The 25580-nt window shown below is 38.6% G+C and overlaps 1 protein-coding gene across 2 annotated transcripts; it reads right to left on the bottom strand.

The window, feature by feature from the left end:
- Window positions 1-654: 654 nt before the first annotated feature.
- Window positions 655-25326, bottom strand: ago4 (argonaute RISC component 4). 2 transcript variants are annotated; one of them, XM_057828560.1, is made up of 19 exons: window positions 25119-25326; window positions 16070-16241; window positions 13190-13310; window positions 12922-13103; window positions 12650-12786; window positions 12265-12399; window positions 12097-12184; window positions 10761-10908; window positions 10564-10683; window positions 10095-10256; window positions 7965-8113; window positions 7709-7893; window positions 6671-6830; window positions 6426-6597; window positions 6219-6362; window positions 6004-6138; window positions 3360-3461; window positions 3089-3288; window positions 655-3028 (listed from the first exon to the last, which is right to left on the bottom strand). In XM_057828560.1, exons 1-19 carry the CDS (start codon window positions 25135-25137, stop codon window positions 2920-2922), a joined length of 2640 nt encoding a protein of 879 aa, XP_057684543.1. In that variant the 5' UTR covers window positions 25138-25326; the 3' UTR covers window positions 655-2919. The 2 variants fall into 2 exon arrangements, with proteins under 2 accessions (XP_057684543.1, XP_057684544.1); XM_057828561.1 differs by having other exon boundaries at window positions 7965-8098; window positions 25119-25325.
- Window positions 25327-25580: the final 254 nt, after the last annotated feature.

Genomic DNA, 25580 nt, shown 5'->3' with positions numbered 1-25580 from the left:
TTCATATTTTAATGAGGATAGTATGCAAATAAAAAAGTGAACCATCACATTTAATATTTCGTGCCCCCCCCCTTTGGCAGTAATAACTTCAACCAGACGCTTCCTGTAGCTGCAGATCAGTCTGGCACATCGATCAAGACTAATCTTAGCCCATTCTTCTCGACAAAACTGCTGTTGTTCAGTCAGGTTTCTGGGATGTCTGCCATGAATCGCTGTCTAAGTCATGCCACCACATCTCAATGGATTAAAGTCAGGACTTTGACTTGGCCACTCCAGAACATGTATTTTGCTCTTCTGAAACCATTCTGAAGTTGATTTATTTGCGTGTTTTGGATCATTGTGTTGTTGCAGCATCCATCCCCTTTTTAGCTTCAACTGTCTGACAGACAGCCTCAGGTTTTCCTGCATAACATCCTGATAAACCTTTGAATTCATTCTTCCATTAATAATTTCAGGTTGTCCAGGCCCTGAGGCAGCAAAACAGCCTCAAATCATGAGGCATTTATGTTGGTGAGTTGTTCCATTTTTCCTCCACACATGACATTGTGTGTTACTCCCAAATAATTCAACTTTGGTTTCATCAGTCCACAAAATATTTTGCCAAAACGTCTGTGGAGTGTCCAAGTGCCTTTTCGCGAAAATTAAGCAACAATGTTTTTGGGTTTTTTTTGTTTTTTGTTTTTTTTTTTAAAGACCGCAGTGGCTTCTTCTGTGGCATCAAGCCATGAACACCATTCCTGGCCATACTTTTACATATAGTTGATGTGTGCACATAGATAGTGGACTGTGCCAGTGATTACTGTAAGTCTTTAGCAGAAATTCTAGGGTTCTTTTTTACCTCTCTTAGTATTCTGCGCTGAACTCTTGGCGTCATCTTTGGTGGATGGCCACTCCTTGGGAGAGAAGCAACAGTGCCAAACTCCCTCCATTTGTAGACAACTTCTGTCCGACTGTCGATTGATGAACATCCAGACTTTTAGAGGGGGGTTTTGTATCCTTTCCCAGCTTTATACAAATCAACAATCCTAGATCGCAGGTCTTTAGACTGCTCTTTTGACAGAGCCATGATGCACATCAGACAATGCTTCTCATCAAGACAGTTCTTACCAGGTGTGTATTTTATAGTGGGCAGTGCAGCTTTAAACCACTCATCAGTGATTGGGCACACACCTGACTTAAAATATTTGGTAAAAATTGGTTTCAATTGTTCTTTAAGTCTCCTTAGGCCGAGAGTTCACTTATTTCCCCCCCTTTTGTTATTGTTTGCATGCTATCATCATTAAAATACGAAAACCTATAAATGTTTGGGTGGTTTTAGTTAACGCAGACACTATTTTCATCTGTGTGATTTTCACAAAGATCAGATCACATTTGATGGTGATTTTCTGCAGAAATGTGAGAAATTCCAAAAGGTTCAGATACTTTTTCATACCACTGTACATGTCTGTCAATGGCACTGACTTACATGGGGCCCAGTTGACTTTCAAAGGGCTGTAATGGTAAGCAGTCAAGAGTCACAACCCCCAATGTTTTCCTGCCCTTGAAAAAGAAGGGTTAATGTTTGCCATTCGAAATGAATGGAAGGACGTACATGGCCAGCAATGGCATCCCCATTCGAAATGAATGGTCAAGTTTTTGGTGAATTTTGAGGGAACCGTAAATATTTGGCAAATTCTGTATACAACTTTTATGCCCCTTATGCGATTTGGTCAAAAGTTGTAGGACTAGATACATTTTGAAGATTTTTTTTTTTTTTTTTTTTAAAAACAGTGTTGGGCCAACTGAAATTTTTGGGGGGTCATTCGAAAAATTCCCTGCATCGCACGAAAATTCTGGTCATTTTGATAGTTAAACGGTAATAGTCAAACGGTTTGGTCTGTGCGGCGTGGCGAAGAAGCGCCATTCAAAAAAAAAAAAAAAAAAAAAAAAAAATTTTTTTTTTAAATAAAAAAAAATTAAAAATAAAAGAATTTCACTAGATGGGCCTTTGCCTTGCAAACCCCCTTATTATCACTCTCAATGGCAGTAAATGAGTTCAAGCCTTTCAAATAAATGCGTCCTCACTTAAAACGTCACAGCCAGAGATTAATCCATCGCAGTCGAAGCGACCCAGGACCGTTAGCCGCCTCCGACAGGCCCTTTAAAGTTATTTCTCTCTCAAAAGCTGCTCTAGAGATGTAAATATGCTTCTATGTACTGTACGTGTGAATATAAAAACAACAAATCTGAGGCATTTACAGCAGTTATCTCCTCAATTTCCCTTTACAATTCACGACACGCGCACGACGTATATACAAAGACGCACACACATACAGCGGCTACCCAACGGGAGGAAAGTAGTAATGGGTATGGACACCCAGGTCACCTCGTTTTGTAAAAGACTTGACGGAAGAAAAAAGTTAAAACACTCATAAAAACAAAAAATATATATCATATATACTGTATATATATTCATTCTGAAAAGGTCGACCCTCCCCCTTTTCCATCTCGAGTTCCCTCCCGATAAAACCCAAGACCTTGTGAGAGATTTCGCCCAGTTGGGCTTTGAGGTAAAAGTAGATCAGAGTCCTGCTTAGCTGGGAGAGCGAAAAACTTTGCTCAGTGTATCTTAAAAAGACGAGTGCAGACATTCAGATAAGAAAAAAATAAACACAAAATAATGGCTCAATTAGTAGTATGCGTGTACGGTTGTCATTTTCTGTGCAGTGCTGAATTGCTGGTTAGAAAAGCGACCCGTCTGGGAAAACCGGATTGAGCTCGTTTCGGTCAAGAAAGCTACTGAATCCCCTCAAAGTGTCGCTTTGGTGCACATTCAGGAAAACGAAAAAGTGACGATGATAAGACGAGAGACAAGATTTCAAAAATTTAAAAAAAAAAAAAAAATACAAACGGGATGGAAGTCCACTTGCAGACACGAGTTTAGGCGAAGTACATGGTGTGTTGCGTGTCGTAGTGGATCTGGACCGCCTTAGCCAACGCTTGGGGGTCGCGACCGTTGCTCTGGCCGGACACATGGCTTCCCTCGGCGCTGGAAACAGCACAAATACATCAGTCTCACGGTTAAAAAACAATATTTTCGTGACCTCACCTGTCGTGGTCTTTGTCCACCAAGTGGTAGCGAGCGCGAAAAGCCACCAGCCGGGCGTAATAGGCCGGCGCCGGGATGGAGACTGAGCGCGTGCAGCGGACGTAGGTGTGGCACAGCTGGTAGGTGAGGAGCTGCAGTTCGTCGGCCGTGAAGCAGTTGTCGTCCCACAGGACGTGGTAGTGGGACGGGCGGCTGGTACCCTGAGAAAAAAAAAAAAAAGGGACATTGTTATTGTTGTGGACTGAAACGCTAACTTTTAGCGATGCAGTACCTGAATCCCAGCATGGCTGCACAGGTAGAAATCAAACTCTGACGGATGTGTGATGGTGCTGTCTACTGTGGTACCAGCTGGTACGTTGCCACTCTTCCCAACCTTTAAAAAATAAAATACAAATTTCATCATTTAAATGTAAACAGGAAACGTACACAATATTTAAGCAATGATTGATCTACTTGAATTACTCAAATCCTCTTTAGACGTACTTAAATCACTGAAATACTCAAAGTAAAATACCCTCCTTGATAGGTTCAAATATTTGCTAATCTACTAAAATACTTTCCAAATGTAATCTATATGCTCCTTGAGGTACACTAATACTCATCAAAATGACGTAAAAACAGGTAGTCCCCGGGTTACGAACGAGTTCTGACGTTACCCGAATTTCAGCAAATTAACCCTTTATAAACACCATTATCCAAGAAGTCCAAAAGTGTTGTATTTTGTTTAATGGTGGAGGATACACTGCCCTCTGGTGGCAGCGTTGGGTTTTGCTGGACTGTCGTTCAATCATGCTCCCATTCAGGAGCACTCAGGCGTCGCACTTGGATAAAGGATAGCTGCGCTCTGGTTTGGCCCTCATACGGCTGTAAATTGTTTGAGCTAATATATGTTTGTGTATGTATTTGTAATTAAGTTTAGAAGTACAGTTTGTGAAGTTACGTGTAAGCGATTTGCTATGAAAACTAAGTGCGTGAGCATTCGTAGCATTTAAGATAGCGGACTTTTGGGAAACAAATTAGGCTAATTTTATCTAATAAATTTACTAGGGCTGTCAAACGATTACAATTTTTAATAGAGTTAATTACAGCTTAAAAATTAAATAATCATAATTAATCACAATTCAAACCATCTATAAAATATGCCATATTTTTCTGTAAATTATTTTTGGAATGGAAAGATAAGACACAAGACTGATATATATACATTCAACATACGGTCCAAAAAGTACTGTATCATAACAATAAATCAACAAGATGACATTAACATTATTAACATTCTGTTAAAGTGATCCATGAATAGAAAGACTTGTAGTTCTTAAAAGATAAATGTTAGTACAAGTTATAGAAATTTTATATTAAAACCCCTCTTAATGTTTTCGTTTTATTAAAATTTGTAAAATTTTCAATCAAAAAATAAACTAGTAGCTCGCCATTGTTGATGTCAATAATTACACCATGCTCACTCCCCAAACCCATAAAATCATTTGGACCCAAGCGCCAGCAGAGGGCGCCAAACACCAAAAAACAAGTAAGAAGCGGACATTACACTACTGTCATTTTAATCTGTTTGAGCAGGGCATGTGTGTTAATTCCGACAAATATTTTAATGTGATTAATTTTTTAAATTACTGCCCGTTAACGCAATAATTTTGACAGCCCTAAAATTTACATATTGATCAGACTAAATGGACATTTTTAACACCAATCGTTTTGTGTCGCGGGTTAGGGTTTTATCGTTAAAATTGTGTTGTTTTGAACAGACGTGTACATATGGGTGTTAGTTTTTAAAAATGTCAAAAGTAAAGGAAGTAAAAAGCAAAATTGCTTTGTTTGCTGCGTCAAGCCGAACAACACATTTAGTGAGGACTCAACAAGTCATGTTAATAAAGTAAAAAATAAGATACTGTGACGTACAATTAGGTACTGTTTGTGCGACCAAAAATGAAAAAGACTGAAGAAAAAATGGCGGACGAGTCTCCAGCGTCGTAAAGTCAAAATCGAGTACGTCGTAACCCAGGGACTACCTGTACTCAAATCTATTAAAATACTCCCTAAAAGGTCATCTATATACAAAATTCAAATGTAAAGCGTAATCCCAACATACAATTATCAATCAATGATGCTCCTTGATTTATTCATACTCCTTAAATATGCTTAAACCAACTCAAATCCTCCCTAAAAGTCAAAAACATACTCCTCAATACACTGAAATACTCCCCAAATAGACTAAAATACTCCCTAAAGATAATCTAAATACTCCTTGATAAACTGAAATATCATATAAAATTACCTTCAATACTTCTAAAAGTAATCTAAATGGTCATTCATGTACTGTAATACTTCTTATATCTACTAAAGGTAACTTAAATACCTGATGTAATACCGCATTGGCCCGAATATAAGTGTTTTTTTTACATTGAAATAAGACTGAAAAAGTGGGGGTCGTCTTATATTCGCGGTCTAGACATTACACCCATTCACGACGCTTGATGGCGCCAGATATCATTGAAGCCATGCTATGTCATGACAGATCTCAGCTACTCTCAAGTTTAACCAGTTTGCATTATTTTATTGCAATGTTTTTCCTTATTCAGATATGTTTCAAGACTACAGTTACAGTTAGACTTCACTTTGATGGTTCATGTAGTTATTGCAATTTTGTTGTGTTATCACAATAGATTGGCTTCTGGTTTTTGAAACGTAAATAAACCATTCATTTACGAATGTGATGGCACTTTAGTTTACATCAGGGTTCACTAAATCTGGACCTCGGTGCCACTTTTCCTGTCGTGTTTTCCATGTCTCCCTGCTCCAACACACCTGAATACTTGTTAGGGTTATACGGTACTCCTTAAATAATTCCTAAAATGTCTTTTATTGTAAATAGCACAGAAACATGATCATTGCCTACATACCCTCTCAGCTTTGTCAGAGCAGAAAAGACGAGTGTGATGGCGTTTCTGGACCACAATATAAGTAATGCCAGGCCGGTAATCCTCCTCCAGACTGATGCAGGCCTTCCTGATGGCTATCAACTCTGGCCACGCTACCTGAACAAACCATAAATCCAAAAGTATAAAAAAACAGCCCAAAAACTCACATATTCCTCATAATTGAGATTAGCACATACCTGTTTCATCTGTCCTTCTGACACACCACCACGATAATAAATGATGCGAGTTGGCTTGAAGCGAGTGGACTTGTAAAACTGGATCAGTAGCTCTCGCACCATGTTGGTCAGATCTTGAATGACCTCCTGACTGAAGAGCTGCTCCTAAGAGTATTCGAATTATGTTAATATTGTGATTTGAACTTCGTTCCAAAAAGCTTCTCAAACCTGGGACATGTCTTGCCGGGACGTCTGGACTCGCACTGTCGCACAGTAGCGACTCGGGTGGCCGTCCATGCTGCCCACCACCGCCGCTATGGATGGCTTTTTTCCATCTCCTGCCGGGGGATGTGTCACGTCTGCGCCCAGGAAGATGACTGGCTGCTGGAATACGGACGGTCTGGCGAGACAAGAAGATTAATTTAACGGAGCTCCGAGCAATGTAGTCCATTAAAAACCAAAAAGGTTCAAACCTCTGGTGCGGCACTAGCACGTTGTTGATGCCTCCCAGCTTGGCGTTGATCTTGAGGCAGAGGTTGGAGAGAGTTTGCGGGGACGTTTTGACCACGTTCTTCACTTGAACACATTGGGTGGCCATGCCTAAAAGAGTGTCGCCCACTCGCTTCACCTCAGCTGTAGAAAGAATGAAGAGTGGATCATAAATTTCATTTTTCGTGAGAAAATGTAAAAAAACAAGATTTTTTGGCAACTAATTTTTTGTGGACGGAAAAATAATTTGGGTGACAACAGTAAATTGATTTTTTTCGTGGAATAAATCAGAGACTATGTTTGGCCAACAGTAAATTAACCCCCCCCCCCCCCCCCCCAAAAAAAAATATATATATTTTTTGGCTACAGTAAAATTGATTTATGTTTTTTTCAATTGGAGAATATTTGGCAACTGCAAGTGGATTTTTGGGGGGGACTTATCACTAAGCCCTAGGTTGTTACAACAATAGCAAAAAAAAATATTTTGTTGTGAAAAAAAAAAAAATTGTCTTGCCTCTACTTATGAAACTAATTGGTTCTGGAAGTAATTTCTTAACTTGAAAATTCTATAAGTAGAGATGCGTTTTCCATGTAAAGGCCCTAATCAGTTCCAAGCCCCGAAAAATTCAGACAAAAATCTTTTAGAATGCATCAAAACATGTAACAAATACATAATTGTACAATGCAAATGAAATCAGAGTTGTGCATAGTGTAAAAAAAAAAACAAGAATAAAGAATAAAATTTATTACACTAATGTAAAGCTAAAGAGGTCCCTCTTAGCCAATTGGAAACCAGGAATGCTAGGCAACAGCCAATGGCAATGCAGCTATAAGTATGTTACGTTCAGTAAAAACTCTGGGAGCTGCCTGTCCAGCCATAGTGTATTTTAGCCTTTCGTATCCTAAAATTTCTATAAAAAGAGGCAATATTTTCTTTTTGAGGCGTGTCTTAACCTGAAAATTCTGTATGTAGAGACGTTCACAAGTAGAGGTACCATTGTATTATATTTTGGCGCGCTTACCATAGACAGGCGTTTTTCCAGGCAGGATGACAACAATAAGTTGCAGACCCACATAGGACATCTTGAGGTGCTTGAACATGGGCTCCACACTGTCCGCTCCTTGGGCGTATTTACAGAAACATGGTTGGCCTTGAATGGGCATCCCTGCATCTTTTGAGATCTTTCGCAACTGGTCAGTGAAGCTCCTAAAAATGAACTCGAGTTCATTAGCATTAAACCGAAGGGAATTCAGTATTTTAATGATTGCGGAACTCACTTGAGCAGGTCTTCTCTGCACTGTTTCTGCGGCGCGAAGCAAGCCACGGCCCACACCTTGATCTCTATGCCGGCGTAGAACTGTTTTCCCCTCATGTCCCACACGCCCTGATTGGGCGTGGCCACCGTTTTATTCTGCGGAGAGAGACCCTGACCTCTTAGTCAACCCCCCGCTTGGATCAGCTGACTGACTAGGTTGACTGCGTATGTTAGTCAAACAATCATCCTTCTGCTGTGAATTTCAATGACTGTCACTTGTAGACGTCCAATCCATTTGAACTGGATGGTTCTCCCAGTTCAAATGGAGTGGACGTCTTCACTCAATGGCAGCCAATAAGTTAATCACTGATTTTTATTCCCCCCCCAAGAGTTGACTAAGCAATCTGTAAAAAATCATGTCATTTCCTTTTGTTATATAAATGATGTTTGTTCCTATGTTATTCTATTAGGACAAAACTAAGAAAGTTATCATTATTGAACATCTATTGCTGCCAGTGGCAGCCAACTAAGTAATTTTTTTAATGTTTTTTTACTTATTTATTAATTCCTGTGAGCTCCCTGGCCTTACTTGACCAAAGAATCTTTTGTTCCTAATTCTGCATGGTTGTAAACACAAATCCAAAAGGGCAAAAGCGTTCTACTTAGTTAACAAGCTTTAGCTAAGACTATTAAGAAACGCGTAGGCCCGTTAGCAAATGACTAAAGTTGTTAATCGTGGCCATTTGGCAGCATGTCACCATTGTTTCATTTCTTTCATTTTTTTTTTAACTTTTTTTTTATGGTGTGTATATGGCAGAAAACACAGACATGGCTGAAAAAGCTATTTCTGCTCTTGCACCCCTCTTTAAAAAAAAACTGCTGTATTTTAAGCCAAAAGAACTTGTGTTTGATAGAACAATATGTATATATGCTGCCATAGATTCATGGCGCATTTAGCCCCCGAACTATTTTTAATTCGTCTGTTTTACCCTGGAGAATCCGTTGACAGACGTCACGCAACTGCTTTTTTTTTTTTTCAACTAAGAAGGTAAGTAACTATATCATTCGAAATGTCTCATTTTTAGCTTTGAATCATTAATTGATGTCCAATATTTAGTTAAAACTAAAAAATTATTCACTCTCATATTTTAAACTTTTAAACACATTATGTCACACTTAAAAATTGTGTCTGTAAATAAGTCACGGATGTTTACCTCATAACTATCGCTTAATTGTATTGTTTTTGTTGCTGTCGTATTTTCCCCAATGTTTTTTTAAATGATATTCGATCCAAACAAAGAAAAATTGGGGAGAAAAAAAACTTTTCAAAGGGTAAATATATGAAAAAGAAAATCTCGACCACTCCTTGATGTCTGCGATTTCTGCATCGCGACCCTTGTCCCCCAAAAATCCGGCTATGGCCATTCACATCTGTGTCTTGACACTCGGTGATACATGCTACACTGAGTTTTGGGATGGAAACGAGGTAAGTACGTGATAATATCGCATTAAAATCATGGCGTCTCACCTCCAGTTAGGGTTTTGCTGTTTAGAAAAAAAAAATAAAAGTTTTTTTAATTAAAAAAATGCCCTCCTGTTAAAATTTTTTCTTCCCCCATAAAACTGAGATTTTAAGCTTTCCTAATGATGTATCACACATGCATATTGGACAATTTTGAAATTTGGCCAAATTGTGGGTTTCAGGGCGGAACTTCAAGTCACCTGAGTGTTTTCTGCCATATACATTTTAGTACATAATAACTACATAAATTTAAATGTTAGCAAAAAGGTCAAATGAAAAATATCACATTCAAATGTAAAATATTTCCTTACTGCATACTTGCATGGCGATCTTAGTGTTAGCTTCCCGCAACAGCTAGCATAACGTTGTCCTACAGGCAGTGTGTAGCATAAGACGTCTTGATTATTTTGCCATTATTCCTGTACATCTGGACTTTTGTTACTTTGTAGCTCTTAAAAATAGAATATATAAAAAAAAAAAAAACTGTCCTCTTAAAATGACGGCCCAATATTTAATCCGGGAAATCCCCCACTATATCTATTATGGCTCAATAAATGTAAACCCAGAAAGAAACCCCATTTTTTGCAACATTCACTCCCCACCAAAGCGTAGCTCCATCCTGGTACTCACCCTGCCACAGTCCCTCCCTGTATCCGTACTCACCCGGCCCCCATACTGTAGCATGGGCGCCGGGAGCACTCGTCCGGTGACTTCAGTCATGTCATTGTGCACCACAATACCAAATTCCTTCAGATACGGATCAGGGCCACCGACCATGCTGTTGCTCTTGACCTGGACCAAGAGTGGAGATGATCACTGATTAGTCAACTAATCGGCTGTAATAAAAATCACCTTATTCCCTGTTCCATTTCTCTGAACTGGATATTTTGGCTGAAATCAAATATTCAAATAGATTTGACGTCTAGCACCGTCAATTGCAGTAAATGAGTACCCAGTAAGGGTTAAAAAAAAAAAAACACTTTTTCACCCGCTTCTCTTAAAACTATGTGATCGGACCAGATTTCCTATCACGTGATCAGATCGGGGACATACCCTATATTAATTATGTAGCCAAGTTTGGAAATGAACGCCCACTTACCAGTCTACTGATCTCTTCTTGTCTGTCAGGGGCGGAACGAGCGGTAGCTTTGATCATGGTGGACGTCTGGTTGTCTGTCAGTTTTTTAATACAGCGTTGGCCTGCGACTATGTTACAGACCTAAACAAAAAAAAAAGTCATTGATACAATAAATGTTTTATTGGACCCATGAAATGACTAAATTAAACGTTTCTCACCTCCAATGGCAGATAAGTGTGCTTCTGTTCCTGTCCTACTTGCAAACACGGTAAATGTGGATACTTGAGCTGTAGATTGTACTTCTGCTTGAAATACTGCGCGACGGTACATTCCATTGCTTGGCCGTTCTCAAGTTGTAAGGGGAACCTGTGTAGAAAATAAACAATGAGGGGGAAAAAATAGTATACTTTTTGGTTAAAAATATCATCTGGAATTAAACTATTTCAGGGACAGTAGTCACTACATTGGGCAGCTATTGTTAGAATTACTGTACACACAGTTAAAGGGCAAGTTCACAATTTTTTATGTTAGGCTTTTTCAAATTTTCGAGTTAGCGGTGCTTTAATTAGTTGTTGGTTTCAACAAATTCCAGGCAGTTTGTCAGTTGCAAGGCTCCGGAGTCACCAAGCCAGCGCGAGTCAATGGTGCTTGCTAGCATGCCAATAAAAAAACGACATACTGTATGCACGCATGAAAATCACCGATGACCCATGCAATCAATAGTGTTGGCTAAATTTTCAGGATTAGTTATTAAAATTTACTATTACATGTCATTAATTGTAGTATGAACAGCAACATTTGTAATCCAGCAGCTGTGCAGGGAGCAGGCTGTCTAGGCAAGCAGGACGGAGTGATAGCACATCGGTTTTTTCACCGCTTTTTTTTTTTGTTTTTTTTGGGTGGGAACGAAAAGTACTCCCCATCCGCCAACTCAATGACCCTGACACAATGCACTGTTTACTCTTTGACCACGACATGTTAGATCTGTTAATATTGTTTTTTTATTGGCATGCTAGCAAGCACCATTGACTCGTGCTAGTTTAGCAACTGCGGAGCCCTGCAACTAACAAACTGCATGGAATTTGTTGACACCAACTCCACTACCCAATTAAACACCCGCTCAAAATTTAAGCCTAACGTAAAAAACACTCTGAACTTGTTTAACATTTATGCTTTGCTTTTTATAGTGTCTCACCAGATAGGATACCTTCTATCTCGTCCACCTATCTCGTTCTGGGCCACGTGGCCCCCATGCAGTCTATGTATTCTATTCTATGTTGCTTTCCTGTCCATCCTTTTGTTTTACCCTGAATAAAAAGGGTTATCATTACAGCTACCAACCTCCGCAAAAGCTACATCAACTGCCCGAGTGTTCTTTTTAGCCGAAGATAGGTATACATAAACCAAGCTTTAAATCTAACAGCTATTCAAAGCTTAACACTTATGACCTATAACTCTTAATAGGGAAAGTGACTATTTTTTGGTCATTAAATATGTATATTTATATAAGCATTTTTTTTTTTTTTTCATGATTAAATATAACGTTTAAATTACGTTTGATGGCTGGCTGGTCGACGAGTCACATTGCACACACGATATTTCCTCTTCATCTGACCGCAATGTGTGACCTCCACTTTCAAGCCTGTTAAAACATTTTTAAAACACTTGTGTGACATTTCAGTCTTGTATTAAATCATTTGACAATTTTGAATCGATACTCACCTCTTATTTCCTTAGTAAATTTGACACGCTGCGAGTCAGTCAGGGGTTTGGTTTGTTCATTGATGTTCTGGATATCCAAAACCTCGCACATGAATTCAATCACGGGCTGAGCGCGATAGAAAGCGGTGGCAGACACTGAAGAGGGAAAAGACAGATAGCACATTATTCATTGGTGCCCATTAATTAGTAACTAGGAGCACAAAAATTTCACGCATGAAATATCACAGGCTGAATGGCTCAAGTGGAAATGATAAAGAATGCGCAAACTACCAATTATAGCAATTTTGGGTGATTTCTGTTTATTACATGAATGAAAAATAATGCTAAGAACTCATTTCTGACTAATGTTTAACAAAGTGAATGCTAAAATGTATGACAGCCTTACCGTCGATGTTGAGCATCATGTTCCACATAGCTGGACGCACGGACTGATGGAACCCAAACCACACCTCCCTGCCACCACCCAAAGGATGGTAGTAGCCCTCAGGTGGAGAGAAGAAAGAACGTCCCACTGGAGTGTATCTGCAGACAGCAATAGTCTTGCCGAATTAAACCGAGCCTTGAAATTACATCAATTGTGCGAGTTATAATTTGATTTGCCTTCGAGATAACATTGAATTCAGTCAAAGCTTCATAAAGAGGAGGCTAAATAAAGACCTCATCGAAGGAAGATGGCGCGTGATAACATCCAGAGCCTGAACGGAGTCCTCCGGGACTTCGTTGAGGTGACCCGACAACGCTTCCAGGAGCATCTGAAGACTGACCACAGACACCCACTGCAAAGAGACCTTGAAAGTTTGATCTTTCCCTTCGCCAGGTAAGGTCACCTCCAGATCCACCTGAACGTGAGAAAGAAAATTATGTTTCAGTGCCAATGGATTGAATATCTACTGCTGTCATTAGAGCGCATTTGTGGGATACCTACCCTGTCTCTTCCTATTGGCAGTGGATGTGCTGTGTACATGTTCCTCTTCCCATCATAACCAGGCTGTCGGTCTCCAAAGATCTGCATCTTGAAGTGCCGCACCATCGTGTCCACCACCTCTCTGGATGGCAAACAAAATGGCTGTGTGTCAAGTAGTGCTGCAACAGTTAATCGCTTAACTCGAGTAATTTGATTAAAAAAAAAAAAAAAAAAAAAGATTCTGATTAAATTTGCTGCTTTGAGTATTTGTCTATTTAAAGTTGCGTTGTAATGGTTTGTTTTGAAAATGTTTGCATTTAGTTTTATTGATTTGGGTGGATACTAGGGGTGTGACACAATATCGAAACGGTGATATATTGAGATACTTTGTATCACAAAAGGTTATCGATATGCTCCTCTCAAGAATCGGTTTATCGTTTTAAAAAGGTGTCAATTTTTTTTAATTTTTTTTTTTAAAAAGGAATCATCAAGTTGCTACCAAAATCTTACACCATAATAGTGTCTCAGTTAACTCTAAGGCTGCCATTGATGGTGCTCGACGCCCAATCCATTTAGACTGGGAACGTTCGTTCATTCAAAACCAGAGAATTCACAGTAGTGCTGCAACGATTATTCAATTAACTCGAGTATTCGATTAGAAAAAAATATTCGTATTAAATTTTGTTGCTTCGAGTATTCGTTTAATTAAATTTGTGTTGTAATGGTTTATTTTGAGAGTGTTTGCATTTAGTTTTATTGATTAGGGTGGATACACTGCCCTCTGGTTTGCCTCTTTTCACTTGGCTGAATCCAACTGCTCTCTGTTAAGACCAACATAAGCTAAGTTTTGTCTGAGCAAATGTTTTAATGCATTCATAATTTAGTTTATAGGTATATTTTGCTGTTTTTTTTTTGTGAGAATATGTGTGAATCATTTGTTTATAGCACTGTAAAAATTTTACAGCATTTAAGCTAGCGGGCTTTTTCTATGGAAGTTAGCCAAATGTTCTTTTGTTGTACATAGATCCTCATTAAAAAAAAAATATATATATAGTTTGAGGCTTAGCTCAGGTATTTTAAGTTATAATGTTCCTTATCCGATTACTCGATTATTCGAACTAACTAGTCCATCGATTAATCGACTACTAAAATATTCGATAGCTGCAGCCCTACTTCACAGTCATTCGGTCCGATTTTCAGGGCATTTACAGGTCACTCGCTGTTCATTTTAGGGCATTTACAGGTCATTTCCTGTTGAGTGAATCACTGCCTATTCATTTGGGTGATTCCCAGGTCACATCCTGTTCTGTAACTCAAAATAAACAGGAAGTGACCCATAAAATACCCCAAAATCAACAGGAAGTAACTGAAAACCAACAGGTAAATGATCTTAAATGGCCCAAAATTACCTCATTGCCTGGCATTGGCTGCCACTGACGGTCATAGACGTTCAATCCGTTTGAAGTGGGAGGGATGAACATTCGTTCATTCGCTGCCACCCTCCCGGTTCAAATGGATTGGACGTCTACTAGTGATAACCTCATTCCAATTTACAGTAGAAACTTATTTTTCTATTTATTAGTTGTTTGTAGAAAATCCTAGAATGATTTCCTGACCAATGTATCAATAATCGTGGTATTGTCAGATCGTTATCGTAAGCTTTGTATCGCAAATCGTATCGTGAGGTACCAAGAGGTTCCCACTCCTAGTGGATACACTGCCCTCTAGTGGCAACAGTGAATATGACATAACATTTCACATGGCTGAATCCAGCTGCTCCCTGTTCAGACCAACATAAGCTAAGTTTTTGTTTGAGCTAAAAATTTTTATGCATTCATAATTATTATTTAGGTATATTTAGCTTTTTTTGTGGGAATATGTGAACAATTTGTTAAGAGCTTTGTAAAAAAAAATAAATAAAAAAGTTAGCATTTTATAGCATTTAAGCTAGCGGACTTTTGCTATGCAAGTTGGCCAATTGTTCTTTTGTACTTACTGTAGATCCTCATTTATATGTTTTTTTAATACCGTTTGAGGCCGAACTCAGGTATTTTTTTATGTTCCCTATCAGATTACTCGATGATTCAAACTAACTAGTTCATCGATGAATCGACTACTAAAATAAACTATAGCTCCAGCGCTAGTGTCAAGTCACGGTAAAGTGGATTTGTTTTGGGCACTTATGGTAAATGGTGTTATACTTGTATAGCGCTTTTCCACCTTTCAAGATGCTCAAAGCGCTTTACACTACATCGCCATCCACCTATAACTGCGTGTTTTTAAAGTTAAGTGGTTTGTGATTTCAGACTGGCTGTGAACACACCAGTGTGATGTGATCATTTTTGATATGACTGACAAAGACTGAACGTGATATAGAAGTCATTGGCTGCCATTGATGGCAGAAATGGTCTTTTTTTTAATTGTTTTAAACATGCTTGTTATTAAAAAAAATCCCCATTTATACCTAGAGACCTAAAAAAAGAAACTAAATATTGTCCTTTAACAAAATATACTCATACTTTCTCTTTACTTCACTACCTAAAAATGGTCATTTAATCATTTGTTTTTACCCCAAAAACATTTTTCTATTTAATTTTGTGACCCTAAAAACTTCCTTTTTGATTTTTTTTTTTTTTATTGTTTTATTCCAAATTGTCCCCCCCCCCCCCATTTAAAAAAAATATTTGTCTCTAAAATGCTATTTTTTCTTATTTTCAACTTTGACACTTTACAGGGAAAAAAAAAATCTTACCTAAAATTGCACAAATTGCATTTTATCTGCATCTTAACTCAATCGCTGCCATTGACAGCAATCGCCGTCAATGGCAATGAAACATGACCATTCAATGGCAGATGAGTATTTCCCCCCACCTCAATTTTATGAAATCTTATTGACGATACCTGTTGACCCTCCGCGGCCGTTTCTCAGGCTTGATGTCGATATCATAGTGATAGACATCAATCTTGGGAATCTGCACTTGGAAGTGGTTCGCCAGGAGACGGATGGGTTTCCCCACCGTGCCCAGGCCGGGACGCCGCGGAGGCTGGAACAGAGAGGTAGGGGCAGGCGGGCCTGGAGACAGCAAAAAAACACAAATAAAAATCAATCAAGTCATGTTTCATTTCAACATCAAATTTTAATGAAGTGAGACCCGGCACACGCAGTTACAAGATTGATCCAGAACTCTGCCCCCTTGACCCGCATGGGTCAAAGAGGGGCCAGCGAAACAATGACCTCCAATTATGAGTGGGCCCACCTCCAACTCCACCCATACATTTGAGGGCACCCGCCCCAAACATTGAGACAAAGCCCAAGCTTCTCTCAGACAGACAGCAGCAACGCCATATGGACGTGCCCGTCTGGGATTACCGTTACATTGAAATAAAAGCGAACATATCTGCCTATAGCTGCAAAACGTACATCTAGGACTAGGCATGTGCTGGTATGATATTCTGACGGTATGATAAACTTAAGCCAAAATATCACGGTTTCACGGTATTTTTATTACAGCTCTAAAATGTGTTACTCTGAGATATCTGGGTTTAAAAAAAAAATCCATTGAACACAATTTTTATTTTACAGAACAACAGCAAATTGGAATATAAGTATAACATTAAGTTAAAATGTTTTTAAAAATTAATATTTTAAATAAAATTTATATAAATGCATTCCTTTCGGTGAGCCTAAACCCACAGCTTAACATTATTACCATCAGAAAAATAATTATTTTCCATAAAAAGCACGTGTGTATGACTCGTATTATGTTTACATTATACAGTACACACACTCTCTCAACACAGAGTTGCCAGAGAGAAAAAAAACCCCACATTTTACCACGGCTAGACACATTAAACACGCTGGAGTTAGCCAACTCTCGTAGCTGGTGGGAAACGTTTACCAACCTTAAATTTTGTGTAAATGCCGGTATGAGTTTTTGACGGTATGATAACCGTGAGCAAAAATACCGCGGTTTCACGGTATTGCAATTATAGCTCCAAAATTTTGAGATGTATGGGTTTAAAAAAAAAAAAAAAAAAAACTTTTTCCCATTGAACAGGTGTTTTTTTTTTCCCCAGAACATATTTGCAAATTGGAACATGAATATAATGTGAAAATAAATAAATTAACAAAAAATAACATATATGAAATCAAAATAAATTGAACCTAGACTATACCCACAGCCACAGCTCAAGTTGCTCAATATTAGAGCAAGAACAAAATAATTGCTATAAAAAAGTAAAAACACTTCTAAATAAAATTAAAAATATATCCTGTAGGACTTTTTTTGAGGGGGAGAAGCTGAAGTTTCGCCATTTTCAGCCACTGTGTCAACTCTCTTCTACATGATGTCATGCCTTTGTGTTAAAAAGAACAAAGAATTCATAAGTTAATACGTTAGTTAAAAATGTATTAGTTAGTTTTATAAGTTAGTTAAAATGTAAATATTGTTGAGGAAAGGTTTAATCTAAAACAAAAATTGAGGAGTGAGACCTCCTTTCGCAATAAGCGATCTTTGACGCAATCCTTTTTTTTTCTCCCCCCTTCATTCAAGCTTGTTTCTCACTCAGCGGCAGTGAGACATAAAACCTTGACAAAGCTGCTCTCCCAGCTTAGCCGAGGCTAACATTCGTCTTTGTAAGTTTTAGTTAGTTTGTATATTGAATTTGAAAGGAAAATGTGTCTTTTGTTTTTGGCGACCTTTTTCATGGTGCTACAGCTATCCTGTTGAACCTACTCACACGTGGAAAAATACAATTGTACAACATTTTAAATGTATTCATTTGTATATTTCACCACGATTTGAGAGGTCAATAAATTGAAGAAAAGTACGCCTTGTGTTTGGAGGGTTTGTTTTTGGGTTTGCTGGCTGTTTAGCAGAATAGCGTCACTGACAATCACGGCAACAAACGGGAAGGGTGAGCGCTGCCGCACCAAGCCACTTCGGCTGCATTTTGGCACATGAAAAATAGCGAATACCGTACTAAGGTATGACGGAAAATTTTAGTGGTTTTGAAACCGCGACGTTTTCACACCACGGTAAACCGTGAAACCGGTAACGGGCACATGTCTAGCAGCCACCCTCCGCAAACATGTTTTACATGTCGGTTAGACCTCCTCCTCTAAGCCGGGCAGTCTAACTTTTCTGTGGCCGAAGTATTCCCATACCAGCGACTATTTTTCTTTGATGGGGGAAAAAGTTCAGGAGTTTCACCTCCTTCAGCCACCGTTTAGTACAGCTGACTCATTGACAATGAGCGACAACCGGTGGGGGAGGGTTGAACCTAACACCTGCAAGCGAGGAATTTCTCCAAGCATTTCTGGGACATAAAAAATAGCTAATACCATAGGAGCGGTATGATGGAAATTTTTTACGGTTTTGAAACCGGTAATCGGCGGATGTCTATCTAGGGCTTGGCGATCTTGCCAAATAAGGACCACAATATTTTTTTTCCCTATTTAACCGATCCCAATTCTCCTCCCGATTTTTCTATAGTTTTCTTTTTAACCTGATGTTTTCATTGAATTATCGTCAAAACTAAGAAATTTCAGTAAAACTTCTTTAAAATTAAAACTAGAAAGTCATTCAAAAAAATAAAACTATTAAGATTCATTAAACAACGCAATGTTCGTATCAAAACAACTAGCTCATTAATCAAAGTCTTCTTTGGAGGTAAATGGGTTGCCCCGACTTGGAAAACAAAGTCAATAATTACAACATATATAACGGATTAAATATGTCATGGCTGTCCACCAAAATTGACCTCAAATTAGAACAGTAGGAAGGTTGTCTGTTTCCTTGAGTGTTGGAGGATTTGCATAATTTTACGGTATATTATTAATAATAACAACAGACCAGCTTTACTGTAGGTTAAAGGGGGGGGAAAGGGTACAATTTTTAGGCTAAAATGCTTCTTAGAAAAGGTATTAAGGCTAAAAATGGGAAAAAAAGCATTTGTAGGTAACAAAATTAAACTTTGCTATGTAATCAGGGCCATAACTATGAACTATCTCTCTTATAATTATTTTTTTTAATAATTTTATCTATTCATAATAAAGACAAATACAATTTAAAAATGTATTAATTCTAACGGTAGGTGAAACCTAAGGCAAAAGTATTACCATCAAACTTGGTCACTCTTTTTAAAAAATATTAAAATTGCCCAAGGCTAGATGCACCATAATACAGTCAGTGCATCGCCAAAAAAATAAAACTTTTGTATTTAGTAGGACCATTAATTCAAACGTTGAAGCCAAAATTGGGTAAGGGGCGGGGGGGATCTTCGACAGTAAAACTTGATCAAATCCATTCAGAATCGAGTCAAAATACCGGATAACCATGTTTGTACAAAAAGAACCTAAAGCTCCCACCTCCATACACTGACTCATCTCACTCCGCCAATACCAATTTGCATCCAAATGGGAAGCTGAGCGCGTTTTGACAGTCGAAATTTTATCACTATGTTTCTCTTTATTTTCAATTCATCGGACATCATCAGCTTTGGTTGTATTGATGGAGGCTTGTGTTGGGGTGGAGGGGGGGTGCTTAATGCTTTTGTCAACTGACAGCTAAAGGACTGCGGGGGTCCTGCTGAACTCCATGCGGCCACACGCTCCAGTTAGCAAGTGAGGCGCGAGAGCAGAGACAATCGGGACCCCATTGCTTCACCGAAACATTTGCCCGCTGATGTCGCTTCAAATGTATTGGACGTCTAAATGCCGTCAATGATAGCCAATGGGCTTAAGTCCATTGTCAGTGATAGATGTCTAATTTTGTGGCTCTTAACATTTTAAGAGTTTTAATTTAGTTGAGTATCGCTAGTCTATTTCAACTTGGATGGGCTGGCAGCAAAAAAAAAAAAAAAAACTGCCCTTCCTGTTCAAATGAATGGACATCTATTGCTGTCGATGGTGGTCAATGAGTTGAGGATCTCAATGTCCACGAGACAAAAAAATCTAGTCGCCCATTTACTTCAAAATGACTTCTGACGTAAAGTTTAATTTAATGTCAACATTTATCGACATCGATTACCAAATAAACTGACAATTATCTTAACAATCAATTCCTTTTTAAACCCTTGATGCCTGAATTTGCATAATTTGAGGGATACATAAGTACATAAATGGCATTCATACAAAAGTGCTGCAACGATTAACTCGAGTAATTCGATTAGAAAAAAGCTTCGAATCAAATTTTGCATCTTCGAGTATTTGTTTAGTTTTGAAAGTGTTTGCATTTAGTTTTATTGATTTGGGTGGATACACTGCCTTCTGGTGGCAACAGCAAATATGACATAACTCATTTCACATGGCTGAATCCAGCTGCTCCCTGTTAAGACCAACATAAGCTGATGGTTTTTTATTTCGTTTAAACGTATATTTAGCATTTCTTCTTGCGGGAAAATGTTTGAACAATTTAAGAGTAATTGGGGGAAAAAAGTTATCATTTTATAGTATTTGAGCAAGCAGACTTTTGCAATGCAAGTTAGCCAATTGTTCTTTTGTTATACTTAGACCCTCATCTATTTATTTTTTAATACCGTTTGAGGCCAAGATCAGGTATTTTCACTTATTTTTAAATGAAAGTGGAATCCTGCATTGTTTGAAGAAACAATTGGCATAGACGTCATAATTATATTGACGGGACAAAATCACCAGACACTGAAGCATGCCTTTTCGTAGGGTGCCGTCCTACACTCCGCTTCAGTTATTCGCAGTCAGCCTTAGTTCTTCTCAAACAAATGCAGCGACCCAACGCCAGATTTAGGTTGAAAACATAAGACGTATTTATGTCAGATAAATGCCAACTGCCTGTTTTTTTCCTTTTAACCAACAATCGAGACGCTTTAATATCCATATCTATAAAGAATATAGGGATTTAAGCATTTATTCACAAGAATTTCCTACGTCTGGGTCTCCACTGTCAGCTTTGACGGAGATAGGCTCCCTATGAATCGGCCCAGCGCCCCGTGTCCCGTCAATACATGATGAAGTCTATGCACTAGGGAATTTAATTTTGTGTCCAAATTTAATGCTCTTTTGAAAGTGCAATCTTACCAAGCCTTTGTTTTACATTTTCTAAAATTGATTCTGCAACACATTAAATGTTCCTAATCTGATTACTTGATTATTCGAACTAACTACTTGATTAATCGACGACTAAAATAATCGACAGCTGCAGCTCTAAAACAAAACATAGAAAATTGAAAAAAATTACAGTAATGAATTTGAAAATCCTTAAGTTAAAAAAATAAAATATAGGGAAAAAAATGTTTTTTTTTAAAAAAATCTCCAAATAGAAAATTTTAATTTAACTCTTGATATACAAGTGTTGTCTACATGATGCAAAATATGATGTGAATTTTTTTTTTTTTTTTTTTTTGGTAAATATTTCATAAATACATACATTCATTAAAATAAAATGAATGCAAGAAACACTCTGGTTATGGCTCCCACCAACACTAAAGCTGATTTTTTGTTTTTTTAACCTCATAGTATATAACTCATTGCCTGCCAATGGTATAAATAGAAATCCACTTCATCTAACTGCGAGGACTGACTGAATACTCATTTCATTGCCATTGCGAAGGGCGAATGTATTGGACGTCTAGCGCTGTCAATGGCAGCCAATGAGTGGTACTAATACCTATGTTTAGCCTCCTTCGCTGCAAAAACTGCAGTCATGGCTCATCACTAAATGACTAGTCTCTGCATCATAAAATAAAAAAATACTCCAACCTTCACATTCACCTGCTTAACCCTAGACAGAGTAAAAAGAGCTTTACTCCACACACACAACTCTGCTATCTTCCTGCTGTTGTAGTCAGTGCTCATCATTCAGCATGCATTTAAATGGCCACCTAACGTCCAAAAACCACCATTCTAACAGCTAATTTACCACTAAGTGCTGTCTGTAGTTTAGTGCTGAATCTTGCTTGCATTTCCATCATGGAGCAGGTAGGCGGAATGGAGTCGTGTAATTAGCGTGACATTCTGGAATTTAATGGAATCACCAATTATGAACAAAGGACAAGAAAGATCATGCATTTTAGAGAGGAAAATCATTTTTTGCTCACATTACCAGGTGTGAGGACGTTAATGTACGATATTATGTTAAGGCTTGCGTGTCCCTAGTAACCACAGCGTGTTCCATCAGTCAGACAGCTGGGTTTGCACTGGCCTGTTGATGAGTCAGACACTGAAAGGAACTCAGCGGACAGTGGGCTAACGCCCACACCTGCAACTAGGGCTGACAATATATCGCGATACTTTGTCATTTGTTCATTGCAGTCAAAATGAATTGGACGTCTAGCATCGTCAATGGCACTGAAACGTGAGCATTTAAAGCCCGTCCTCTCAACTAAAATGAATTGGACTTCGATCGTTGTCAATGGTAGGAATGAGTTAGAGCTTGTTTAGAAGAATGTTGCGGTATTTATTTACAGAAATATTGCATTGAAATATTCAATTTTCCATTTACAAATAGTTTGCTCTTTCTTCTTTAATAGTTGTACCACAGAACAGTGTCAGAAGGGGCCCCTATACCACATTAAAATGCAAACATCAATACCGCCTATTACCAAGGAATGACGTGGCGATGCTGAGCAATATCTACTTTGCGATCGTTACCGTATTCACAGTTGCCCTTCCCAAGATGGCTGCCAGTTACAAACGCTTCTTTGAAAGTAGCAGTGCTCGTCATCCTTCGCAAGACTGCCAATGATTAGGAACGCCACCGAAGTAGAAATGTAAAATGAAAATGCAGAAGAGAAATAAGTGTTTTTTAGTAGGGCGGCAGCTATCAATTAATCGATGAACTAGTTAGTTCGAATAATCGAGTAATCGGATAAGGAACATAAAAATTTAAAATACCTGAGCTGAGCCTCAAACGGTATAAAAAATAAATGAGGATCTAAGTACAACAAAAGAGCAATTGGCTACATTGCAAAAGTCCGCTAGCTTAAATGCTATAAAATGCATTTTTTAAATGCTCTTAAATGGTTCAAGTACATATTGCCACAAAAAAATGCTCAATATATCTAATTATGAATGCTTTAAAAAAAACATTAGATCAAACAAAAACAGCTTATGTTGGTCTTAACAGGGAGCAGCTGGATTCAGCCATGTGAAATGAGTTATGTCATAGTCATTGTTGCCAATAGAGGGCATTGTATCCACCCAAATCAATAAAAGTAATTGCAAACACTTTCAAAACAAACCACCACACCACTCTAATTAAACGAATACTCAAAGCAGCAAAAATTTTTACTTTTTCTAATCGAATTACTCGATTAACCGTTGCAGCACTAGTTTTGAGCCTAGGAAAGTTGTTGAATGTGCTCATTTAGCAGTTAATATTTGTGAAGTATTAGCTTATACTTTAAATGGTAGATAAACGTAAATGTCAACCTGTAGTATAAGCCAGGATTTGAAGTTTGTGAACGCTGACCTGAGGGTCTATAAAGATTAGTTTTGAAAGGAGGGAAAACTGGAAAAAGCGGGCCAGCCAACTTGTGTCCTCTGCTAGCATCAGTGATTAGCACATGAGCTATGCTAATGTGGTATAATGGCACTGACTGAGTGCAGTCATACTAAAAGAAGAAAAAAAAACATTTTATTTTTGTGTTGTTTGTGGTATCGGTACAGTATTGGCACCTGCCAATACCACAAAGCTGGTAGTGGTATCAGGATCAAAAAAAAAAAAAAAAAAATAAATAGTATTGCTGCAACACTACTGTAGAATAATGGATTGATTGATCTGCTGACCCAAGTAAAGACAATTGTTGTATCGCATTATTGTAAGCTTTGGATCACAAATTGTATTAGATGGTATCCAAAAAGGTTTCCACACCTAGCTGCAATTTTTTTTTTTAAGAAAAAAAAAAAAAAGTCACACCTCATACATAGTCTTTTAAAACAATGACTAAAAAATGGGCTAAATCTTGACAAGAACAGCATTTTTAAAGCTAATATGCCAAAATAACACCTGTGGATCCTTGAATGACTGATTTCCCGCCTCAACATCATTTGTTACTTCATTTATAATTCATATATTTAAAAGAAAACAGCATTAATCTCTTTGATTGTGAGAACATGTTTCAAGCATCTAAAAATGCACGCTAGACCAAAGGAGCCAAGTCACAAAAAAGAGGAAGGATGCGTTTATTTGCTAAAGGAGAAAAAAAAAAAAAGCATTCGCAGCACGTCCTTGTTATCGTCTCGTGTTGAGATGCACGCTTCCTTGAGACAACTGCACAGCCGGGAAGTGGCTTTGTTATCCTATAGATGAGTAATATGGAGCACGCCTGCAGCCGTGTGATGGTTAAAAGCGCCATCCATCCTTTCCCACTGTCCTCACATGCGCATGGCTTTCGGCCAGGCAGAAGAGACCGACGCAATTACGCCACCACTCAAATTAACGTCTTCATTTTCCGTTTTTGACGGTTCTTGAAAGGAAGCACACTGTCCTAACGGCGATCGCTCCAAATCCAAACGGCTCAAGGGTGCAAAAATGGGTGCCACGATTTGCTAAATCTCACCCAGATGGGCTGTCACTGTCCACAAATGTCGTCTTTTTTCATGGAAATGAAAAAACGTGTCGCGTAAACATGAACACACTACGACGCGGAAGGAGGTCCTTGTTAAATCCCCACTCACACAATACCAGCTCCGACACGACGAGCAGTGCGTGCCTCACATAAATAAAACCACACGGGCATGTCGGCAGAATACACATAATACAAACACATTCGACGTTCGAGCCAAGCATTTGGCTCAACGTAAAAAATGTCAGGTTGAGAAACACGCGGGGTGGGCCTGCGTTTGTTTTCCGTCAATGCTCCGAGGCCTCGGTGAAGCCGCGGCCCCCAGTGAAGCGGTCCACCTGACACGGAGTAGCTTGCGCGGCCTCGCGGTGCCTCAAGCTCGCCTCTCATTTGTTTGATTTCTTACCGGGTCCGAGCGCTTCCATTGCCGAGGCCTCTCTCTCCGACTCTGTCCCGGCCTGGCGGCTCCGTACCGACGCTGAAATTGGGGGCGGTATCGCGAAGCTTAAAGTGGCTAATTTAAGAAAAAGGGGATAAAAGACAGCAAGAAGTGCTGCTGACTGGGCTGGCTGACCCGAACTACTGATACTGCCGCTTCTGGCGCTGGGGATTTGTATCTGCGCAGGCGCGAGTGGGAAGCAACCATTCCCCTTGCGCGCATGCGCATGTTCATCAAGCGCTCATTAAATTTTGATGACGCCACGAAGTAAACACTAGCCAGATTAATGTAAATGTTTATACAGTTAAAAAGGAATAATATTATTTATTTCTGGATGTGATTTTTTAAGGCTATTTTATTTATTCATAAGTGCAAATTCTTCAAATATAAAACTTATTTTATTGCGTTTATTGCGCGGTGGTTATTTGG

This window comes from Corythoichthys intestinalis, chromosome 22 (assembly GCF_030265065.1).
Source record: "Corythoichthys intestinalis isolate RoL2023-P3 chromosome 22, ASM3026506v1, whole genome shotgun sequence".
In the NCBI taxonomy this organism is placed as follows: domain Eukaryota; kingdom Metazoa; phylum Chordata; class Actinopteri; order Syngnathiformes; family Syngnathidae; genus Corythoichthys; species Corythoichthys intestinalis.
Note: the sequence above shows the minus strand (reverse complement) of the source record. Positions and strands in the feature narration are given on the sequence as shown.